General features: G+C 37.6%; 1 protein-coding gene across 1 annotated transcript; it reads left to right on the top strand.

The window, feature by feature from the left end:
* The first annotated feature begins 12,279 nt into the window (after window positions 1-12,279).
* LOC111916820 (receptor protein-tyrosine kinase CEPR1) lies at window positions 12,280-15,888 on the top strand. The gene is made up of 2 exons (XM_023912480.3): window positions 12,280-15,220; window positions 15,308-15,888. Exons 1-2 carry the CDS (start codon window positions 12,727-12,729, stop codon window positions 15,673-15,675), a joined length of 2,862 nt encoding a protein of 953 aa, XP_023768248.1. The 5' UTR covers window positions 12,280-12,726; the 3' UTR covers window positions 15,676-15,888.
* The last annotated feature ends 7,784 nt before the right edge of the window (window positions 15,889-23,672 follow it).

The following is a 23,672-nucleotide window of genomic DNA, read 5'->3' as shown; positions in this document are numbered from 1 at the left end:
CATCAATTATAAACACCAAAGTTGTTGAACCACTAGAGTTACTTCATATTGATTTGTGTGGTCCATCATCTATCGAAAGCATCGGCGGTAGCAAGTACATTCTTGTTATTGTTGATGACTTTTCGCATTTTACATGGGTGTTCTTTCTGAAGCTTAAATCTGAAGCGACTCACAAGCTAAAGATGTTCATCAAGCAGGTTGAAGTACAGCTGAAGAAAGTCGTTCGCAACATCAGGAGCGACAATGGACTGGAGTTCAAAAATAAAGAATTCGAACAATTCTTGGCAGAAAAAGGAATCAGTCACAACTTCTCAGCTCCATACACACCTCAACAAAACGGAATTGTCGAAAGACGAAACCGATCTTTGTGTGAAACGGCCCGAACCATGCTAAGTTTTGCTTCTTTACCTTTATATTTTTGGGTTGATGCTATCTCTGCTGCTTGTTTTATACAGAACAGGTCATATGTCAATAAGCGATTCACTCTCACTCCTTATGAGATCATCAACAACAGGAAGCCAAATGTCAAATTCTTCCATGTGTTCGGTTCTCGGTGCTTCATCTTCAATTCTAAAGAACACCGCAACAAGTTTGATGTCAAAGCCGATGAAGGAATATTTCTGGGCTATTCTCTCACTTCTAAAGCGTACAGGGTATTAAACAAGCGCTCAAGGAAAATAGAAGAAACTTATTACGTGACTTTTGATGATAGATATGTCAAAAGGCTAAAAGCCAACGAAGACACAGCTGGAGAAATCTTTCCTCAAACAGCTCAAGTCACAGCCTCGAGTGCAAACCTATTTGAGAAATTCGTCGAGTTATTTGATGAACCAGAGAAGGCAACTCTCTCAGAAGCGAGTGCAGCAGACAACAAAGTAGATCATCTGAAGCAACTCATCGAAGATACTGCAAAGAGAATGAATGAAGGAGGATCTTGTTCTGACGACCCTCCACAGCACAATGCTTCAGTTGAGGGGGAGGGCACATCTTCGTCATCACAGGCGAGCTCACATGTTGAGGGGGAGAACAGTTCTCAAGCTGCTCCCGGACGCACTTCACCAACCGAAAGTGCCTCACCAACCGAAAGTCCAGTGGTACCCGAAAGCTCGACACCAACCGAAACCTCTGTGGCTCCAGAAACTCAAGACACACCAGAAAGCTTATCTGTCGAGGGGGAGAATGAAGATATACTTGATGACGATGACAGTCAATCCGAACTAGAAGAGATGGTAAACGCTGAATTGGATCCATCCTATGATCCAAATTACCCTCCTCTTGTCAAATGGACCAGAGATCATCTTGTCTCACAGGTTGTTGGTAATGTCTCTGAAAAGGTCCTGACCCGATCACAACTAAAGGCAAAACAAACTTCCTTATTTACAAAAGTAGAATTCTGCATGTTTAACTCCTTCGTCTCAAAAGTTGAACCAAAGACAGTTAACACTGCTCTTGATCACTCCGATTGGGTTCAAGCTATGCAAGATGAACTAAATGAATTCGAATGGAATAAAGTTTGGCGTCTCATTCCAACTCCTCAAGATGCCTCAGTTGTTGGTCTCAAATGGGTCTTCAGAAATAAGATGGACAAAGAAGGCAACATGATACGAAACAAAGCCCGTCTGGTAGTGAAAGGATACTGTCAGGAGGAAGGAATTCACTATGAAGAAACTTTTTCTCCTGTAGCTAGGCTGGAATCCGTTAGAATATTTGTTGCCTATGCTGCACACAAAAACTTTGAAGTCTACCAAATGGATGTCAAGTGTGCATTTCTAAATGGAGAACTTGAAGAAACAGTGTACGTGGAGCAACCTCCTGGATTCGTAAATGAAAGGTACCCTAATCATTGTTATATTTTGGACAAAGTCGTATATGGACTGAAACAAGCTCCGAGAGCCTGGTATGAAACGCTAACAAAGTTTTTAAAGATGTCTAAATTCAAACAAGGTTCGGTTGACCCAACCTTCTTTCGTAAGAAGGAAGGTAACCACCTTATGATTGTTCAAATTTACGTCGATGATATCATCTTTGGCTCAACGAATCCTAGCTTAACGGCTGAATTCAGAAAGCTGATGGAGACTAAATTTGAAATGAGCTCAATGGGTCCAATTAACTTTTTCCTTGGTTTAAATATTAGACAGGGACCCGAAGGCATCTTTATTAATCAGGAAGCTTACACGAAGACTCTCCTTGCAAAATTTGGCATGATGGGAGATTCAAAGGTTAAAGTTCCAATGGCGTTCGGCACCAAGCTTACTCCATCATTGGATAAGCCAGCAGTTGATATTACGTTGTATCGTCAGATGATCGGGTCACTGATGTATCTTACTGCTAGCAGGCCTGATATCATGCTCTCTTTTTGTTATTGTGCTAGATTTCAGGCGAATCCGTGTGAACCTCATATGCTTGCAGTAAAGAACATACTTCGTTATCTCAAGCGAACTACCTCTTTAGGTCTATGGTATCCATCCAACTCAGGCTTCTTCGTTCAAGCCTACTCAGATGCAGACCTTGGAGGTTGTGGACTAGACAGGAAAAGTATCACGGGAGGCTGCCAATTCCTCTATGGGAAGTTGGTTAGCTGGCAATCAAAGAAACAAACCTGTGTGTCTTTATCTACAGCTGAAGCAGAATACATTGCAGCCGCCTCCTGTACTTCTCAAGTGATTTGGATCCAAAGTCAACTTCGGGACTATGGACTCAATATGAAAAAGATCCCACTATATTGTGACTCTGAAAGTGCAATTAGGATCTGTCATAACCCAGTGCAACACTCAAAGACTAAGCACATAGCACTGAGGTATCACTTCATCAAAGATCATGTGGAAGATGGGAACGTTGAAATTCATTTTGTTCGAACCACTGATCAACTGGCTGACATCTTCACCAAAGCTCTTCCTGAAGCGTCGTTCAACAAAATTCTACAAGGGCTAGGTATGATGGAATCAGATTCAGTACCACAAATCACCTCTCAACCTCAAAAGTAAGAAGCGGAATAGACCGCACGTTCGGGTTCGGTTCTTGTACTCATGTGCCGAAATGAACCGAACGCTCGGTTTTAGTTGGATAATCTGCTTTTTGCTCATCGATCAAAGGTGATTTTCTTGGTTGTAAATTTCATGTACAATTGTTCCAAATTCATTTTTCTTATTGTCAAAAGTATTCCCCTTTTGAAAATCTATTTTCTTTGGTAACCGAAATAGACCGAACGTTCGGGTTCGGTTCCTCAATTTTTCTCACCCGAAATAGACCGAACGCTCGGATTCGGTTCCAAAGTTTTTCAAAACCGAAATAGACCGAACGCTCGAGTTCGGTTTCTCAATTTCTCACAACCGAAATAGACCGAACGCTCGGGTTCGGTTCCAAAATTTTTTTTTAACTTTTTATTTTCTTTCTCAGTCTTATTTTTTTTATTTTTTTATTTTAATTTATTCTTTTTCACTATTATTTATCAAAAATTCCGATAATATTTTTCTCATATATAATTTCAAAAACTCCAAAAATATTTTGTTCTTTATTTCCTTTTTGGCTTTAATTTTATTTGTGTGTTCGTTTATGGGGAAATTGTTAAATTAGTTAAGTGTCCCGAGAAGCATGCTGCTGTATGTGTCCAAAGCCTCATTTGATTCTGAATAATAGCCTTAATGACTTGGTATACACAAACCTTGTCTTCCCAATTAGGCTATCACATTTATTCTAATTGTGAGCTACCTAACTCTCTTCTCACAAGAGATAAGAGTTTTCTGCTTAGTCCTATCTTTCACAGCAGAGGTACTTTTGATTTCTTACACCATCTACATTACATTTCTCCATCCCACTCGTTTCACAAAACATAACCCTTGAGACTCTCAGAAATTACCACTGAGGTTTATGGTTACCCAATCACTGCGTTCATGATCTTAGTTTCGTGCCACTACGAGCTGAGTGAAACCCAAAATTCAATACCCAATCTGAATTGATGGTGAACAATTAATTTGCTCTAGTTTTCACTAATGAATTGATGGACGTATCTTCATGAAATCTCAAAATTTTCTTTTGTGTGATTCCTATGAAATTGTTAAAAACCATAACATTTCTTCCCTTGGGATCCAGTTTTTAATTTTTGTTGAGATTTTATATTCCCAGCCAGTTTAAATTATTCCCAACCTACTTGTTCAATAGACTACACCGGTCTCACAAGTACTTCGTTCACTTTCTATCTTATATCAAGATTAGGTATGTTGAATCGAAGTGAAAGCCACCCTTCTAAGCCTAATTAAAAGAAGCCTTTCAACACTTCTTCATAAGTGTTTGATCGTCATTCAACGGGAAACCACACCAACACTTTAAGGTCTCTCTTGACTTTGAAGGAAGAGATTCGTGCCCGGGATCATCTGTTTCGTGTCTTCATTGACATCACAATTTTTCCTAAAAAGTATTGTTTTATTTCTTTTCTTTTACACCCTAAGCACGAAAATCTTTGATTTTCCAAAATTCAGGTTCTAATAATTACAAGGCATTTTACTTGGATTGGCAGTCGATTAAAGGTTGTGGTTGATTTTAATCCACATGGCGGTATTTTTCAAAAAGATGCCGTTACAATTTCAAGGGATAAGATGAAGACTTGCTGACTCAGGCGGGAGTCTAATCGATTTGATTTCAAACGGCGCAAAAGGGAACGTGTGCGAATTGGAACCGTCGCATCTCCAAATGGCGCAGAAGGGGCGCGTGTGAATCTGAACCTTCATATCCAAACGGCGCTTGATGGGAGGCGTGTTCTTAGGGGTCTGACACTCTCTCTCATGCGTGATCATCGGCAACCCCAACTGTCACACATCAGTCAACTCCGAAAAACCCTTCTATTCTCAATCGAAGATTTGGGAAGATCTTTCTCTCTCCTAACCCCACACTATAAAAGGCAACATCCTCCACCGTTTACCTCCTTACTACAATTAAAATTCCCAGAGCGCAAGAAATCCCTGAACCTTCACTGTTCATCATCTTCTTCACTTTCTTCAAGCAATGGCAGATTCATCCTCTGTTCATGCCACATCCCACATACTGCCTATTCGCCCACAACAATGCCTAATCATCGATTTAACCCCTCATGCTTACGATGCCTTCATGTTCCCCATAATTGAGTGTTTGAAGTTTTTCGCCGATTGCTCCTGCACTTACAAGGGCTGAATCAGTTCCGATGGAGTTCTTGTCGCAAATCTTTGCGACTGCTCACTATGACAAAGCGGTTGACAGAATCTTCTTTGACGTTTTTCAGCACAAAGCGTCAATTTCCAAGCAACGATTTTGCTCCCTGTTAGGGTTTGAAGCTGACTCTACGAGGGTTAATCCTGAGACGATTCCACTGGGGCATTTGTTCAATATGTTTTACAACATGGGTTATACGGAGGTGCTTACTTCAGTTGCGAAATTCAAAAAGTCGTGCCTGCCTCCACAGTGGAACGGAATGTTCACTGTGTTATTCAAAGGGTTATCTGAAAGAAGCTCTGGATCTGACGGGGCCAGTCGGTTATTTCTGTCAATAATGTATGGTGTCTACAATGGCATCAACATGGATTATGGGTCTGTTCTGTGGCAACAACTCATCCAGAGTCTCTCCTCTACATCCAGGCATTCTGAAATTTCTTACGCCAAGTTCTGGACCTTGGTCACGAAATGGGTAATGGACAAGTACAACGTCCCGGTTTTTGCCGGTGCTCCAATGTTTTCGATTGGTACATTCCATACCACGAAGATTATTGTCTCGGACGCATCCAAATTTCCATTCAACGGTTCAATTACGGAGTCTATGTATGGTGACATTCCAGCTGATAGCCGGATTATCAGAACTTACAAAGAATTCAAGCGTTCTGGTCCGAGGGATCTTACACCGGAGATGTTGAAGTCTATTCACGACGCCGACAAGCCTGCTCCAAGAGGCAAGAAGGCTGATAAAGGGAAACAGGTGGCGAAAGGGGCTAAAGGTCCTTCTCCAAAGAAGAGGAAATCCACAAAGGCTGCTCAGTCTCCTCAGCAAAAGAGGCGAAAAACCCAACCCAGGAGAAAGCTGGTTATCGCTTCCTCATCAAGCGAGTCTGAGGGAGGGAGTTCGGATTCTGACGACTCTCCATGAGGCAACACTCCACCCAGATCTCCTACCTCTGAAATTCAAATCCCTCCTTCTCCAATTCCCTCTCCTCCTAAAACTATTCCTACTTCCATTCCCACCATAAACCCCTTTACACACATTCCAAACACTTCAATCCCAATGCCACCACTAATATTCACCAAAGTAACCACAACATCCACTGCAGATGTTAGAGCCAACGTATATGATACGAGGGTTCATACTGATGCAACCAAACCTACACCACCACCCGAAACCACAAACACAACCGAAACCCCAAAACCAACCGAACCTACCCCCACACCTACACCTGAAACAACCCAACCCGAACCTACCCATACTACTGTACCACCAACTTCTCCACCACCACCATCTCCCAGTCACACCTCGGAGGGAGATGAAACATTCCTTGGCGGGGAAAATACGACGTTTGACTCGGTCTACTACAGTCCGTTTCAAGTACAGAGCGATGATGATGACGACGCTCCGGTTACAAAGAAACATCTCAAGGAGCTCCATGACAAGGTTGACTTGCTCATTGCCTCTTCTTCCACGTCTCAATCATCACTTTCTGAAGCTGCAGTTCAGAAGATTGTTGATGCTTTCTCAAAGGCTCAGCAAGATTCTCTCGCTTCTGCCACCTCCGCCATTGATGCCTCAACAAAAGCCTGTCAGGCTGCGACCGAAAAAGTCGATAAACTATTTTTTGATGCCTCTGCCCTGTTAAAGTCTTTACAGGAGAGTGCCAATGCCACTAAGACTACGTTGGAACCACTTGTTCAACAGTTGGCCACGTCTGTCTCCACTAAGTTGAAGTCCTTCGCTTCATTTCGTCGAATGCTCTCAGACGACAACTCAGCATTTCGTGCTACTATTGACGAGCGTCTCTCAAAGCTCCAAGAAGATTTGGCTGCTGAGAACTCGTTGATGGATGTTTTAGCAAAGAAGACCACTGCTCTGAAGGTCAAGAGTGTTCAACTCTCCCATTCTCAACAGGAGATTGACTCTCTTCGGTCCGAACGGGAGGTCATAAATACGTGTGTTTCGGATGTACACTCAGCCATCTCAAACATCCTCGAAGCACATGATCCTATCCTTAACCATTCTGTGAGGCGTACCCTTGCAGAGAAGCTCGCCCCCTCCCTTGAGCTGTTGAGCAAAATCGAAGGGTTACCTGCTTTCGTGTCCAATCCGAAACAAGGGGGAGAGAAGGAGTCTGCATCCCAACCATTTCATTCCTCAAAGGCAACTCACACTACCGAACCTCCTCCTATAGGCCAAGCCTCCGGTTCGGGTGTGAAAGATAAAGGCAAGAAGATTGTTGAGGAAGAAGACAAAGAAACCATTGCCGACTTGTTGAAACGCAGAAGTCGACGCAATGAGGCTGATGATAGTGCTCGTGTGGCAAAAGAGGCTGAAGAAGCTGAACGAAAACAGAAGGAAGCCCACGACCTTCTTGAGAGTAGGAAAACTCTTTTTCCTGCTTGGACTCTCGAGAGGATGATAAAGGAAGCCATCGACTCTCCAAGCATCTTGTGTCTGGAACCCGTAATTTCTTTTGATTGTTCCAATACCGTCGATTCTCATTTTGACATGCCACTGACCCGAAAGGCATTCATCTTTCACGCCTTCGCCAACGTTGCAGATTTCCCTCATCCTTCTCCATAGGTTGATTGGGACTTGATTGATTTCTATCTGAAAGCTGCTCAACCCCAATATCAAACTTGGAGCGCTCAGAAGATTATTAACGTTCGGGTCTTGAAGCCGTATACTGAAGGGAACATCATTAACATTCGGTTCAAGGTGCTTCGAGGATCTGCCAAAACCGAACATGCCATTTCTTTAGCAGATCTTCCGAACCTCAATCCCTATGATTGGATAATCTTGCACAACATCCTTCTCACCAACGAAGCTGAATATAGTCCGATCATCGACCATCTCAAGAGGATGCTGGTGTGCTACATAATGGAAGTTGCACTGATGGATCAGGAGATAGCAAGCGTCTTCAAGAAGAAACCAACAATATCTCCTGTTGGCTCGGCCAATGATCTGAACCAAATGCAGATCGGCAAAATTGACTCGAGGCGGAACTCAGTCATGTTCACTAGGAACGAAGGACAGAAATGTCTTTTTGCCTTAGCTGATAAAAATCTGTACACCACTGCTTGCCTAGAGCATGTGTTGGGGATCATCCACAGATGCAAGCAAAACTCAGCGGATGATATCAAGTACTTCGACGACATGATACATTGGTATATTCGGTTCAGACAGACGATCCTTGCGCTTATCTCACGTTTGTTTGATACTGTAAAGAAGAAAGTTCCCGTTGCTGGCCCAAGCAAGAAGAAGAAGTAGTCTCGCTCCAATTTGACGCAAAGGGGGAGATTGTTGGGTCATGTTTTGTTATGTATTGCGTCGAATGGGCTCGCTAGTTAGTCCAGTTTTGTAACTCCGGTTTGGGCCTGTCCAACCGTGAGCTTGATAGGGTTTTTTATAAATATAGGTGCTTGCATGCATCTTAGGTTAACGACTGAAACGATAGTTACGATAGATCAGAGTATTATTCAGTAGTTTCATTATCGTTCTTGTAACCCTAAATCCTCTACAGCGGAAGTTCTTAGTCGAGCTCTGCTGAGGATTGTTTGAATCAATCATTCGACATATTGTGATTCAACTTTGTCTTGTTTATTGTTTATGTTCTTCATATTACCTGTTACAAAGATCTAATCGATCTTGAAGTTTATTTTTAACTTATCAGCCTAAAAACGAAAACGGAACGAACCACTATAGACGGATTTTACGTACAGAATAGGTTTCGGCGATGAACAACTTCGGGTTGTAACATGCTACAAAATGACGATTTTGCTAAAACTCTTATTTGGGTTTTTTTTCATGTTCAAGTAATGCACTATCAATTGTTAGACACCCATACACCCTAATACCACTGATGAGTTTTACATGCAATAATGCGGATAAATCCTTATACACTTAAGGATACATGCAACCTATTAGATCTAGTCATAGCATTATTGAAGTAACATTCTTTTGAACAACAAGAACCTTATAAGCCTTAGCTATTTTCGAAATTAATGTAAAAGTTAGGGATTACATACCTTTTAGTTGTTGTTGGAAATAACTAATAAAAAAAAACCTTTCTTTAAAACTCTTGGAAGCAAGCACCAGAAATCTCGTGCCTTTGATGGTTCACATCCAAACCCTAACAACTAGGAATACTTGAAGAGATAGGAGAAGTAAGAAAATTTTGGCTATGCTCTTAGCGTATCTCATGGTCAAAATTTAGAGTGTTAAATTTATAGCTGATAGAAAAACCCTAGATAAGCTTACTTGATTAAAATAATAATATTTCAAATCAGGTAATTATCTGCTTTTCTAATTATCTCCAACAAATATTCTAGAATCCTAAAGAAGTCTCATATTTTCGTCCAACCTAGGGTTCTTCTAGAAATCATCTCTTGATCAGCTGTTGAACAATTACAATTTAGGTCCTTGCACTTTTAGTTAATCTAATTAATCCCAAAATTAATTCTAATTAATTTCTAATTAATTCTTAATTACATAATATTATTTCTAATTAATGTATTATTCTCATAATATATATTAATAAATCATTTATCGCTATTTACTAATAATTTAATAACTCAATAAATCAGTCTCTTTCTAAAAGTCATCTTATTCAATTATTAGGTTTCAGGGCAATCCAAAAGAACTTTGTTAATAATTTAAGTATATAGCAATTTAGTTATTGGTTAGACACCTAATCCAACAGATAGTTGATTACCAACCCACGTGGAGTCCACATCACCGGTTTTGTCCACATAATCGATGTTATAATAGAACCGAGAAGAAATTTTTTTGGGTCAATTGGATATAATTATATAAGTTTAGAGACTTAAAAAACAAATAAACTATTATTGATTGCCATTTTATGACATTTTCATAGAAAATATTAAAACACTTTTAATCACCATCTATATATCTAAAATCTTCGATTTTGCCTTGATTTACTTGTCTTAAAAATATTTAGACCAATCATAAGACAACTATCTTTTTCAATGCAAAATTTTTATTTTCTTATAATTTCATTCGCAAACTGATATAACTATTTCAAAGACTTAACAATTTAAGCAATGTATTCAAAGAAACTAAAAGTTATTTTGTTTATTACATTATTTCTTTTCCCAAACAATCCGCTCCATAATTGCTAATTCTTAGAAATGGTTTTATGGATTTAACAATAAAGTTAGAAGAAAATGAAAATTGTTGTTGAAAAATATCTTAATTGTCTTATGACTGATCTGACTAATTTTAAAACAAATAAATTGAATCAAAATCGAAGATTTTCAATATATAAATGATTTTTAAATGTTTTTTAGTAACATCATTGTTAAACCCATATAACAATTTTTAAGAATTAGCAATATGTAGGAGGATTGTTTGGGAAAAGAAATAATGTAATAAACAAAATAACTTTTAATATCTTCGAATATATTGCTTAAATTGTTAAGTTTTAGAAATAGTTATATGAGTTTAGCAATGAAGTTAGAAGAAAATGAAAATTTTGCATTGAAAAGGATAGTTATCTTATGATTGGTCTAAATATTTTTAAGACATGTAAGTTAAGGAAAATGTAAAGATTTTAAATATATAAATGGTGTTTAAAAGTGTTTTGATATTCTCTATGAAAATGTCATAAAATGGCAACCAATGACATTTTATTTGATTTTTAAGCCACTAAACTTATATAATTGTATCCAATTGATCCAATAAACTTTCTTTTCGGTTCTGCTATACCATCGATTACGTAGACATGACCAGTGATATGATGTTCTCTACGTGAGTTGGTAACCGACTATCACCGATATCAATAATATAATAAAACCAAAAAAAGAACTTTATTGGTCAAATGGATGCAATTAAAACTTCAATGACCTAATGATAAATTTTGTTTTATTGGTTGACATTTTGGATCATTTTGCCTACATAAAGAATTTATTTTAAGTAGAGTTGTATTTTATTAAATAAATAAATAAAATATGCTCAAAAATAATAATATATTCCACACTTAGATTTTACATGTAATCTTTCATGGTTTATTTTATTTTATTTAATTGTACCGATTTATAAAAATGTTATTGCCAATCTTAATATCTTTTAAATATTCCCACTTATTAATTAAGATTAAAAGTCATATTAAAAATATTAGTAAAATAATAATTAAATTTTAATCAAACTATACTTTAAGATAACATATAATTGATTGTTTTTTTGAAAAAAAACATATAATATTGATTGTTATGTTTTTGTTAAAAGAAAAAAAAATATGGTTAGACTTTTTATGTTTGGCAAAAAAAATGAATTGAATAAAATGTGTTTGAGACAGTTTGATATATGTCGATAACAATTTATTTGTTTTCGGGTAAAAGAAACATATCACCGGAATTGTGTATAAAAGAAATCATTTTTCTTTAAACTTCAAAGTATATAATGTTTTTTATATTGTACTATTAAATTATCATTTCTTTATATATATATATATATATATATATATATATATATATATATATATATATATATATATATATATATATATATATATATATATATATATATATATATATATATATATATATATATATATATATATATATAGGTTGAGTCTTGAGTGAATTAATTTATTTACATATATTTCTTATATTTTTAAAAAACTATGCAGAAAAAGTATTTCATCATTAATTTATTTAGCCGTTTAAGTTTTTATGTTAATATAAATTTTTTACCAACCTAGATGCAAGATATTGCTATTCTTCTTTTTTATGTTAACTATCATCCACTTCAAAAATGTAAATAGCCTTTCGATAATTATCATAAATCTTTTAGGAAATCAAAAGGCTATAGTTTTCATGTCGTGTCTTGAACGAATCAATATTTATCTGTGAAGCATATGGTGTGAGGACCAGATAGGCTATACAAGTCAGTGAGTGGTAGTAAGCATCTGATTCTAGTTCTTGTACAAAAGAAGGCTCTACTTTGCATTTGATGTTATTCTCTACAATAGGTAGTGGGAGGGTTAGGGTATAACATAAAGCGACTTTATGCCACAACTTTCTTTCTCCTATGGACCATTACCTATCAAATATGCAAGTGTATGTGTATTCAACCATTTGGGTCACTAGAGTACGTTAACGTTATAATGAATGGGACAAATTTTAAGAGTTATTTTTTATGGTAACGATAATGACGATGTTCACGACTCTTTTGACTTTCTCACATTTCAATAGAAAAAAAAATTGAAATTTTGTCTGAATATCATTAATATGAGGTCAATCTATGCCACAATATTAACACGTAGAAAGAAAAAAGTCATTGGCCGAATGCAATTTTACTTGAAGTTAATAGGCCCAAATATATATTGTCCGTGTACACTTTTACACAAACTTTTTTTTTTAGCTCCCAATCATTTAAATATCTCTTGTATTCAATCTTCATCATCTCTTCTTCTCTTGTGCATCACACCCACGCGAACATAAGTTCCACTACAACTACAAATTATTTTGTTTTTCATTTTCTTCCTTTAATTCGAAGTTTAACAAGCCAGCATTCCCCCAATGGGATTTGGCTATGTTTTCATCTTCAGTCTTGTATTTCTGTTCTCACTTGCAAACACCATAGCTAACCAGTCTGAGTTCTTCAAACTTATGAAAAAATCTCTTTCCGGAAACCCTATGGCTGACTGGGATGTCACATCCGGAAAAAATGTCTGCAACTACACTGGAATAAGCTGCGACAGTAAAGGGTACGTAGTGAAGGTTGACATTTCTGGGTGGAACTTATCTGGCCACTTCCCGGAAAACATATGTTCTTACCTGCCGGAACTGAAAAGCTTGAATATTGGCCATAATGATATCCATGGTGACTTCCCATACAGTATTACCAACTGTTCGTTACTGGAAGAACTGACAACCACACATACAAATCTCGCCGGAAAATTGCCTGACATGTCATCCATGGTATCCCTGAGGTTTCTTGATATGTCATCCTGTTCCTTCACCGGAAAATTCCCCAAGTCTCTTATAAACCTCACCAATCTTCAAGTGGTGAACTTCAATGAAAACGGTGGTTTTGAGCCGTGGAGCCTGCCGATTGATATTTTCCGGCTGACAAAACTCAGGTCAATGATCTTGAGTACGTGCATGGTGAGTGGTTTAATCCCGAAAAGCATCGGGAACATGACGTCTCTTGTTGATCTTGAATTGAGCGGGAATTTTTTAGTGGGTCCGGTTCCGAGAGAAATCGGTTCGCTTCCAAACTTGCAATTAATCGAGCTTTACTACAATCAACTAACCGGTGGGATACCGGAAGAGCTTGGAAACCTGACGGACCTCACTGACATCGACATGTCTGTCAATAAGTTAACCGGAAGGCTGCCGGAATCCATATGCCGCCTCCCGAGTCTCAGAGTATTGCAGTTTTACAACAACAGTCTCACCGGAGAAATCCCACGTGTGCTTGAGGAGTCAAAGAGTTTGGTGATGTTATCCCTTTATAGCAACTACTTGACAGGTGAAGTTCCAAGGCACCTAGGGAGATCATCGCCTCTGGTGCTGTTTGACTTGTCGGAAAACCAGTTGACAGGAGAATTGCCACCGGAGATATGCAATGGAGGTAAGTTGAATTACTTGCTAGCCCTTGACAACAGGTTTTCTGGTGTGTTGCCGGAAAGTTACAGCAAATGTGTCTCTGTAATACGCTTCCGACTTAGTTCTAACATGTTGGAGGGAAACATACCAGAAAAGATTCTGAGCCTCCCGTCAGTATCCATCATCGATCTGAGTGACAATTTTTTAAGCGGTTCAATAACTCCATCTCTCGGGAATGCTAAAAATCTGTCAGAATTGTTTTTACAGAATAATCGCATCACCGGAGTTATCCCTTGTGAAATTTCTCAAGTTTATAAGCTTGTAAAGATTGATGTTAGCAATAACCTCATCTCGGGTCCAATTCCTTCAGAAATCGGCCACCTCAAAAGGCTCAATCTCCTCCTGTTGCAAGGAAATAAACTTACTTCCCACATTCCTAATTCACTTTCCTCACTAACATCTTTAAATGTTCTTGATCTTTCAAGAAATTTGTTAACCGGCTCAATCCCGGAAAGCTTCTGTGATTTGCTTCCAAGCTCGATGAACTTTTCAAACAATCATCTTTCAGGGCCGATACCCGTCTCGTTCATCAAAGGAGGACAACTGGAGAGCTTTATAGGCAACCCAAATCTGTGTATTTCCGAGTACCCCAATTCATCATCAGATAAAAATCAAAATTTCTCAATTTGTGGCGAGGCTTACAGTAGAAAAAAAGTGGATTACATTTGGGTTATAGGGATTTCAATCGGGTTGGTTGTCATTGGGGGTGTTGTGTTTCTGCAACGTTGGTTTAGTAAGGAAAACGACGTTGTAAAACACGAGGAAACATGGTCATCTTCATATTGCTCGTACAATGTGAAAAGCTTTCATCGGGTGAGTTTTGATCAGGAAGAAATAGTGGAAGCCATGATTGATAAGAATGTGGTGGGGCATGGAGGATCGGGAACAGTTTATAAGATTGAGCTTAGCAACGGAGAGGTGGTTGCTGTTAAGAGACTTTGGAGTCAGAAAAGCAAAGCATCAGCAGCAGATGAAGGTACCGATGAGCAGCAGCAGATTATGAATAGAGAACTAAAAACAGAAGTGGAGACTCTAGGAAACATAAGGCATAAAAATATAGTAAAGTTGTATTGCTATTTCTCAAGCTTTGATTGTAACTTGTTGGTATATGAATACATGCCGAATGGGAACCTTTGGGATGCACTTCATACAGGGAAATGTCTTTTGGATTGGCCGACACGTCATCAGATTGCACTTGGGGTGGCACAAGGCCTTGCCTATCTCCACCATCATCTTATGCCGCCTATCATTCACCGAGACATCAAGTCAACAAACATCCTCCTTGACCAAAACTTCCAACCAAAAGTAGCTGACTTTGGCATCGCCAAAGTTCTCCGGGGGGCTCGAGGAAAAGACTCCACCACCACAGTCGTTGCAGGCTCCTATGGCTACTTAGCACCAGGTACCTACCTACAACTTTTAACTAACAACGTACCCTTAAATTCATTAATTTGATATTAATTAGTTAATTTGTTTTACGTTCACACAGAGTATGCATATTCGTGTAAAGCCACAACAAAGTGTGATGTGTATAGTTTTGGGGTGGTGTTGATGGAACTCATAACTGGGAAGAAGCCCGTCGAGATGGAGTTTGGAGAAAACAAGAACATCATATATTGGATTTCAACCAAAGTCGAAACAAAACAAGGAGCAATCGAGGTTTTGGACAACACACTTTCTGCTTATTTCAATGATGACATAATTAAGGTTCTTCGTATAGCCTATCGATGTACATGCAACACAGCTGCCCTTCGTCCTACCATGAATGAGATTGTTCAGTTGCTCATTCAGGCTGACCCTTGTAAATTCCAGTCATGCAAGTCTCCCAACAAGACCAAAGAACCACTCATCAAGTGAACGTACGCACGTATATCATCATCGTACCCATATAATATATAATATATATATAGTTAGGAGTAACTTTCTTTAAACCAAAGTAGCATAACAAGTACATCCAAATCCAAAATTTTATTGCTTTAGATATCAATCCAGAATACCATCTTTTTTTCCGTGTAACTAAAGTAGTAGTAAGCTACTAAATAGAATATATGCACTTTTTCCAAACATTCATTCTATCACGTTTGTCTTGGCCTCAAAGGAGGAATAATTAGACTCCCTTTGGTACACAGGACCAAACAAAGTACTAAAATATTTCAATTTTTTTCTCACGAAAAGACCGAACAATGTGGGACATGGACAAAGAGTCCCTCGTTTGTATAAAAATCATGAATATCAACGTGGTCCAATCAAGTATAAAAAACTCAGCCTAACAAAACTATAAAGTTAATAGGTCCCTATAAAAGAAAAAGACTCAACGTTAGTGAGGGCTGGGGTCTCGGGATATTTTTTTTAATGCATGAATGGAGAATCCGTATGCTCTAAAGTTGATAACTTTTATGAATAATTGGCATTGATTCTACATATAGTTTATAGCAATGAAACATTCAAATGTCAATTGACAAGTTTGCATTTTAATTATGCTCAAAACTACAAAAATCATACATGCATGTAAATAGAGTTACGACAGCCAGAACGATTAGATTAAAGAACAACTATTGAAATGATTCTTTATAAAAATATGCAATCATATCCAGATGGTCTTGCCAAATTACCACTACAGAAACAATAGACATTGTCGATATAAAAAAAGGAAATTTAATCGGTTATACATTTTTACAAACGGGTGGTATGCACTATCCATAAACAAATATTTACGATCCTAAAGTTGAATAATGAGTTTGTAGATTCACACATCCATTCTATTCGAAATGATCATGAAAGAGAAAAAAAGAGACAATGAAAATCATATGCCACTTTTCTGTATGGCCGAAATGATTCACCTTTTTATTTTTTAACCTGAATTTAACAGAGGACTTCCCAACATGATGCATGAAATCACGCTAGCATTAAAGATGAATAACAATTATAAAACGATGTTTATTCTTGATGTCCTCCAACCAGATTTCAAAAACAAAACTTAAAACTTAGTATATTACAGTTTTCTTGCCAATTTTTTTTGGATGTGAGAATGTAGAACATTTTTTTAAACAGACCCTCTTTAAAAAAAATAGGACTATTTCAAATACATTTTTTTTTTGTCCCCTCCACAAAAAAATAGAATATTCTTTTGTCAGCACCACATAGAAAAACATTTCTTTTACAAAAAAAGGTTCAGTTTTAAACATCTAAAATTACATAACGGATGAGTAAGAAATCTCGGCACTAAACTCATTGCAGAAAGAGACAGGCAACACGACGGATTTTTAGTCCTTCAACTTATATCATACTTTTTTGTTAATATATATTTGATTTTATATATTTAATTTTGTATTTAAAGAACATGTTCTATTATTAAAATCTATAATTTTTACCCTTTTAAATAACATTTTTGGTCTTTCAACTTAAATTGTATTTTTTTTATATCTTTTACTTTTAAATACTTTTTACTTTTATTATATCAATTATATAATTTTATTTACTGAAAATATATAATTAAATCTAATATATTGTTTTTAACAAATTATATCCTTACATTGATTTCATTAATACATTCAAATTGATATTAATATCAAATATATTACAATGTGTAATAGCCCAAAATTCCAAATAAATTACAATTTTTAAAAACATTTATATTTACTATTGTCACACCCCAAAACCAGAACGACGGAAACGTTCTGGGGCGGAGGACGTCATGTACAGTATCACAACATAGAAATATAGTAAACAAGCAAACAACATCATCCATTGCATTAATAATGTATTTTAATACAAGTGTGTTCTATACAGTTTATAAGACACCAAAATATGAATCAAAATAAAAGATGAGTCTTGGAAGTGCTCCATCTTCTCCAAAGCTGGTCTCTATACCTGTCTACTGATTACCTGAGAATACAAATTATTTTGAAAGAGTTTATTAGCTTTAAATCTGGTGAGTTCATAAGCATTTTAGTGTCATTGTTTGCATGCAAATGTTTGTAAGTGTTTGAGTGTGTAAGTTTGTAAAAATGTTTGTAGTAATTGTTTGTAACTCTTAGAAAATCCTATACTTTCTATTAAAAGTGGCCCTCTACGAAGGCATCAGGTGCTGCATGTTTGTTCATTGTAAAAGTGAGTATTTCTCCCGAATGTGACTATCATTTAATAAAATATAGTTTTTACATTACTGTTTATGTGAGAAGATCACAAAGTAGATGTAATGGGAAAATAACGAAGTACTATAGTATTATGATATAGTAACTACTACAGTACTAGTTACCTTAAACCAATTGTTAATTAAGGTATAATGTGATATAATTATACCCATACTAATTGACTAGGAAAATCACGACGCTGTAATGCGTCGAATAGTAATGACATTTGTCACCCGAAGATCTGCAGATCCCACTGTAGCTAGCAGTAAGGTGTAGGATTGTCAATCCAGTATATATCTATACATAAATTCACGCTCTCCCTCCAGGAGATTCTGGATACAAATCGAGCCATGGAAGGTGATGCCATGCCCCGAAATAGTGGTTCACATTTATGTTATAGTATGTATGTATTGTATGTACTAGTGTAGTGTATGTCCTCGATTCTCATCATAATATGTTCTTTAGTATAATATTTAGTGAGTATGAATAGTATGTACTAGTGTATGTTCTCTCTTTCTATTATGTAGTATGTTCCCTCTGACTCTCATTATAGTATGATCAGTTGTATAGTGTAGTGTAAATCTTGTTTACAGTATGTATTGACTCATGTATGAACTGACTCTTTGTATGTTTCATAGTATTAGAAATAGTAAGTAGCATACTTCTAAACTATACCTATTATAATTTACTAGTAATGTTGTATAAATGACTTAGTATATACACCTTTGCTACCCAAAGTGTTAGAACTGAAGTAAAAGCTTTATATCTATGCATATATACATGATATATAACTAAGGATCAAACGATACTCGGACAAACAGCAGGGTACTCTAAGTCCACAACCAAACAAGGAACAGGATTTAAAGTGAGTTATCAGTCATAAGTCCTTTAGACCTTACTTATATAACTATATATGCATTAGACATGATTTGGAAATATATAAGTTTAAAGAATTGAAAGCAAAGATTTGGTAACTAAGACTAAATTTTATAAATCATTTAACATGTAAAAGTGTTTGATACTCATTTTGAAGTAGTTTTGTTGACAAAGCAGTTAAAAGTATAGTAAATCCATTCGTTCGTAAGTTATAAATCACATGTGATTGATATCATAACTAGTTTGATTCAACTTGTATCCCCCATAAAAGCATTTAAAACATTTAAAAGGTTGATTAAGGGGTATGAACTCACCTGTAGTGAGTGGTTTGGATGGAAGTGTTGGACAAGGTGCTAGGTGTGAAGTGAAAACTTGATCACACACAATGATCCTATTTAGCATATAAACACATATATATGTATCTAATTAGTTATTATAACACCAATTAAGCAAGTATAAACACCCTAAAACGTGGAAAACACTTTGGTTTAAGTGTTAGAGGGTCATAGGGTTGCATCAAAGGGGTGTAAGGCCTTGCTTTAGAGTTTACGGCCCAAGGACCATCTCCCATGGAGTTTACGGCCTAGGGTTTACGGCCCTAGTGGGTTTATGGCCGTAAACCAATGTTAACTCCTACCATTTCGTAGTTTAAGGTCCTTAGCTCATGTATGAAGGGTTCTAGTCCAATATCCAAGCCCTATGAAGTAATGGTAGCACATATGCACCACCGAATGGTGTTTACGGCCCAAGGAGATTGCCTTGGCCGTTAACCCATGTGTTCTTGGGAATTCTTGAAGTTTTTTAATGGTTTAACAAGAAATCTTAACATATAACTAGTTAAGAGGAGTGTACTTACTTATAGGAAGCTTGTAAGAGTGTTTAAGGTCCAAGAACACTAGTGTGTGTTCTTGGTGTTCTAGGTGAAATGAAGAACACTTGAAGATCTATGAAAAAGAGAAGATTTCATGGATGAAATCATGTATAACTACTAAATGAAGTGTTCTAACAACAATTCAAGAGAAGAAACACTTACATTTTTGGAAGATTGGAAGGAAGATTTTATGATACTTGAGAGAGAATGTTGATGTTCTAGAACTCGGAAGTGAGAAATGAGGAAGGAAGGGAGTAAACTCATGCCTTAAGCATGAGTTCACGGCCAAAGGGGAGTTCACGGCCCAAACTCCTAATGTTTGGCCGTGAACACCTCATTCAGGTGTTAATTGTTTTAGTTGTTACACAAGTATCCTAGAAATACTTCCTTTCATTTGTTCTCTTGAAGAATTAATATTAAAAACACCCATAGGGACATTAAGCCGAGCTAAAAATTAGCATAAATGAGTTTAACTTTTTATTGAAGTGCTTGACTGTAGGGTTTGTACAAATAGAAAATTTGGGTTGTCACATCATCCCCCCATTAGAGGGAATTTCGTCTCGAAATTAGAGTTTACGCAAAAAGTAGTTACAAATAACTAAGAAAAAAGATGAGGATATTTCAATTTCATTTGATCCTCATGCTCCCAAGTGAATTCCGGTCCTCGCTTGGCGTTCCAGTGAGCCTTCACCATTGGGATGCGGCTTTGCTTCGCCTGCTTGATCTTACGGTCCATGATCTCTACTGGTTCTTCCGCGAAGTTGAGGCTCTCGTTGATCTCGATTTCATCGAGTGGGATTACAAGAGTCTCGTCGGACATGCAATTTTTTAAGTTCGAGACGTGGAAAGTAGAATGTACGTTACTGAGCTCACGGGGTAGGTTGAGTTTGTAAGCTACAGGGCCGATTCTGGCAAGAATCTCGAAAGGCCCTATGTATCTTGGATTTAGCTTTCCATGCTTTCCGAAGCGTATCAAGCCCTTCCAGGGCGAGACTTTCAAAAGAATGCGGTCTCCCACCTGGAATTCCAAAGGTTTCCTTCGTTTGTTTGCGTATCTTTTCTGTCGGTGTCTAGAGGCTTTCAATCGTTCCCGAATTTGAACGATTTTCTTTGTCGTTTCCCGAATGATCTCCAGACCTGTGAGAGCGCTGTCAGGAACTCGTCCTTTAGCTAACTGTGTGTCACCCACCTCAGCCCAGCACAGAGGGGATCTGCACTTCCGGCTATAGAGGGCTTCAGATGGAGCAACCTTTATGCTCGTGTGATAACTATTGTTATAGGAGAACTCGACAAGGGGAAAATGGGTATCCCATGCTTTCCCAAAGTCGATCACACAAGCTCGCAACATATCCTCTAGTGTTTGGATAGTTCTCTCACTTTGTCCATCGGTCTGTGGGTGGTAGGTTGTACTCATGTCCAGCCTCGTCACTAGGGAACTTTGTAGCGACTGCCAGATTCTCGAAGTGAACCTACGATCTCTATCGGAGATAATGGATATAGGGACACCATGCAGTCGCACGATTTCCATAACGTAAGTTCTTGTAAGCTTCTCCATCTTGTCAGTCTTTTTGATTGGTAAGAAATGCACGAATTTGGTCAATCTATCGACGATGACCCACATGGTATCAAGTCCACCCGTTGTCTTGGGCAACTTGGTTATGAATTCCATAGCAATCCGCTCCCATTTCCACTCCGGTATCTCTAGTTGTTGAAGTAAACCTAATGGTTTTAGGTATTCAACCTTAACCTTTGCGCAAGTAAGGCATTTACTCACGAAGGTAGCAATCTCTGCCTTCAGCCCTTCATGTTAGGCCATCAGTATAACATTTTAAGATCCAGATACATCTTTTCTGAACCCGGGTGGACATAATATCTAGTGTTGTGCGCCTCGGTCATGACCAAGTCTCTGAAGCCATCGTGTTTCGGTGTTCAGATCCGGTCCATGAGATACAATGCTCCGCCACCCTTGACTTCCAAGTTCTTATCCATTCCTCCCAGGGATTCACCAGCCACATTTTCAGGTTTCAAGGCTTCAAGCTGAGCCTCCTTAATTTGTGTGGACAGATGTGAGTGGACAGTTATGGTCAGTGACTTGACTTTTCGACCAGAATATTCTTTCCAACTTAGGGCATCTGTTACTACGTTGGCTTTACCCGGATGATAACGAACGTCACATTCGTAGTCATTGAGTAACTCAACCCATCGTCGTTGTCTCATATTGAGCTCCTTCTTGTTGAATATGTGTTGTAGGCTTTTGTGCTCTGTAAAGATCGTGCTTTTTGTACCATATAGGTAGTGCCTCCAGATCATCAGAGCAAACACAACTGCTCGTAGCTCCAGATCGTGTGTAGTGTAGTTCACTTCATGTGTCTTCAGCTGCCTTGTGGTATAGGTGATGACCTTACCTTGTTGCATGAGGACACAACCGAGCCCTTGATGTGATGCATCGCAATAGACTACGAAGTCTTCTATTCCTTCGGGGAGGAATAGTATCGGCGCTGTGCACAAGGCTCGTTTTAGCGTTTGGAATGCCTTCTCTTGTTTCTCTTCCCAGTCAAATGCCACACCCTTCTGGGTCAATGTTGTAAGAGGTTTCGCAATTCGGGAGAAGTTAAGTATGAATCTACGGTAGTAGCCAGCGAGGCCTAGAAATTGACGAATCTCGGTAGGCGTCTTTGGTGCTGACCAATTCTCAATGGCTTTAATTTTGGAAGGGTCCACGTGCATTCCTTTTTCACTAACCACGTATCCTAAGAATTCGACCCTTCGGATCCAAAATTCGCATTTAGAGAACTTTGTGTAGAGCTTCTCTGTTTGCAGGGTTCCTAGGACTTGTCGCAGATGATGTCACACCCCCAAACCGGAACGGTGGAAACGTTCGGGGGCGGACGACTTCATGTGGTAGCGTAACAAATGAATACATAGTAAAGAAAGCAATACAACCATCATATATATAATTGAAAGTTTACATTGTTAAAAGGTACATGTTCAAAACCAATTACAATATGATGCCAAAATATGAATTTAAACTGGCGCCGCAGCGTCCCTTCTTCAAAAGCTGTTTGTTACCTGTAATTACTGAATCCTTGGGACATACAAGTATTTTTGAAAGAGTAGATCAGCATTTAAGCTGGTGAGTTTCATAAGTATTAAATGACAACGTTTGTATGAAATGAAATGTTTTGTTTTTGTTTGTTTGTTCCTAGAAAATCCCATATTTTCTACTAGCATAAATGTAGCCTTCTATCAAGACCAATGTTTGTTTCTAGAAAATGTATGTACGTATAAAATTTCCAATACGTCTGAAAAACACCGTAAATCAATGTATTTTTAATGCCCCATGTGAGTTTTTATAACCATGCTATTGACTAGGAATGCCTATACGCAACGTTCTTCAGGCGTTGGAATGTTCTGACGTTTGTCACCCCAAATGGTGTACTGTAGCTAACAGTCAGGGCGCGGGGTTGTCAAGCCCGTATAGATCTATACATAAACACCATGCTCCCCCTCCAAGGGATTCTGGTATATAATACAGGACTTGAAATGTGTACTCGAACGTACGCGAAGTTAATGTCTCACAAAACTTAGTATAAAAACATATTTACGTGTAAAAATGTTCGTTTGTTCTTGTATGTGAAAGTGACTTCTTGAAAATAGTGTTTCTAGTATGTAAAAGTTAGTAATGTTCTCGTAAAACTGTACCTATTATATTTTTGCTTTAAGTGTGTCTCGTTTGTATAGTAATCCCTAGTAAAATGCTCACTTGTTATGAAAAGTATAATTTTTATAGTGTCTAAGATGGACACATATACATACAATATAAGCAGAGTGTTTGATTTATACATATATAATAACATTTTTCATTTCAAAAGATATGATGTTATCGTGATATATTTTGCACATGAAAGTTTCCCTATAATAGTTATAAATCACATATAATTCCGTTGATAAAAAGTGTATAATGAAACTTTATA

Source organism: Lactuca sativa, chromosome 9 (assembly GCF_002870075.4).
Source record: "Lactuca sativa cultivar Salinas chromosome 9, Lsat_Salinas_v11, whole genome shotgun sequence".
NCBI classification, from domain to species: domain Eukaryota; kingdom Viridiplantae; phylum Streptophyta; class Magnoliopsida; order Asterales; family Asteraceae; genus Lactuca; species Lactuca sativa.
This window is presented reverse-complemented; position numbering and strand designations above follow the sequence as displayed.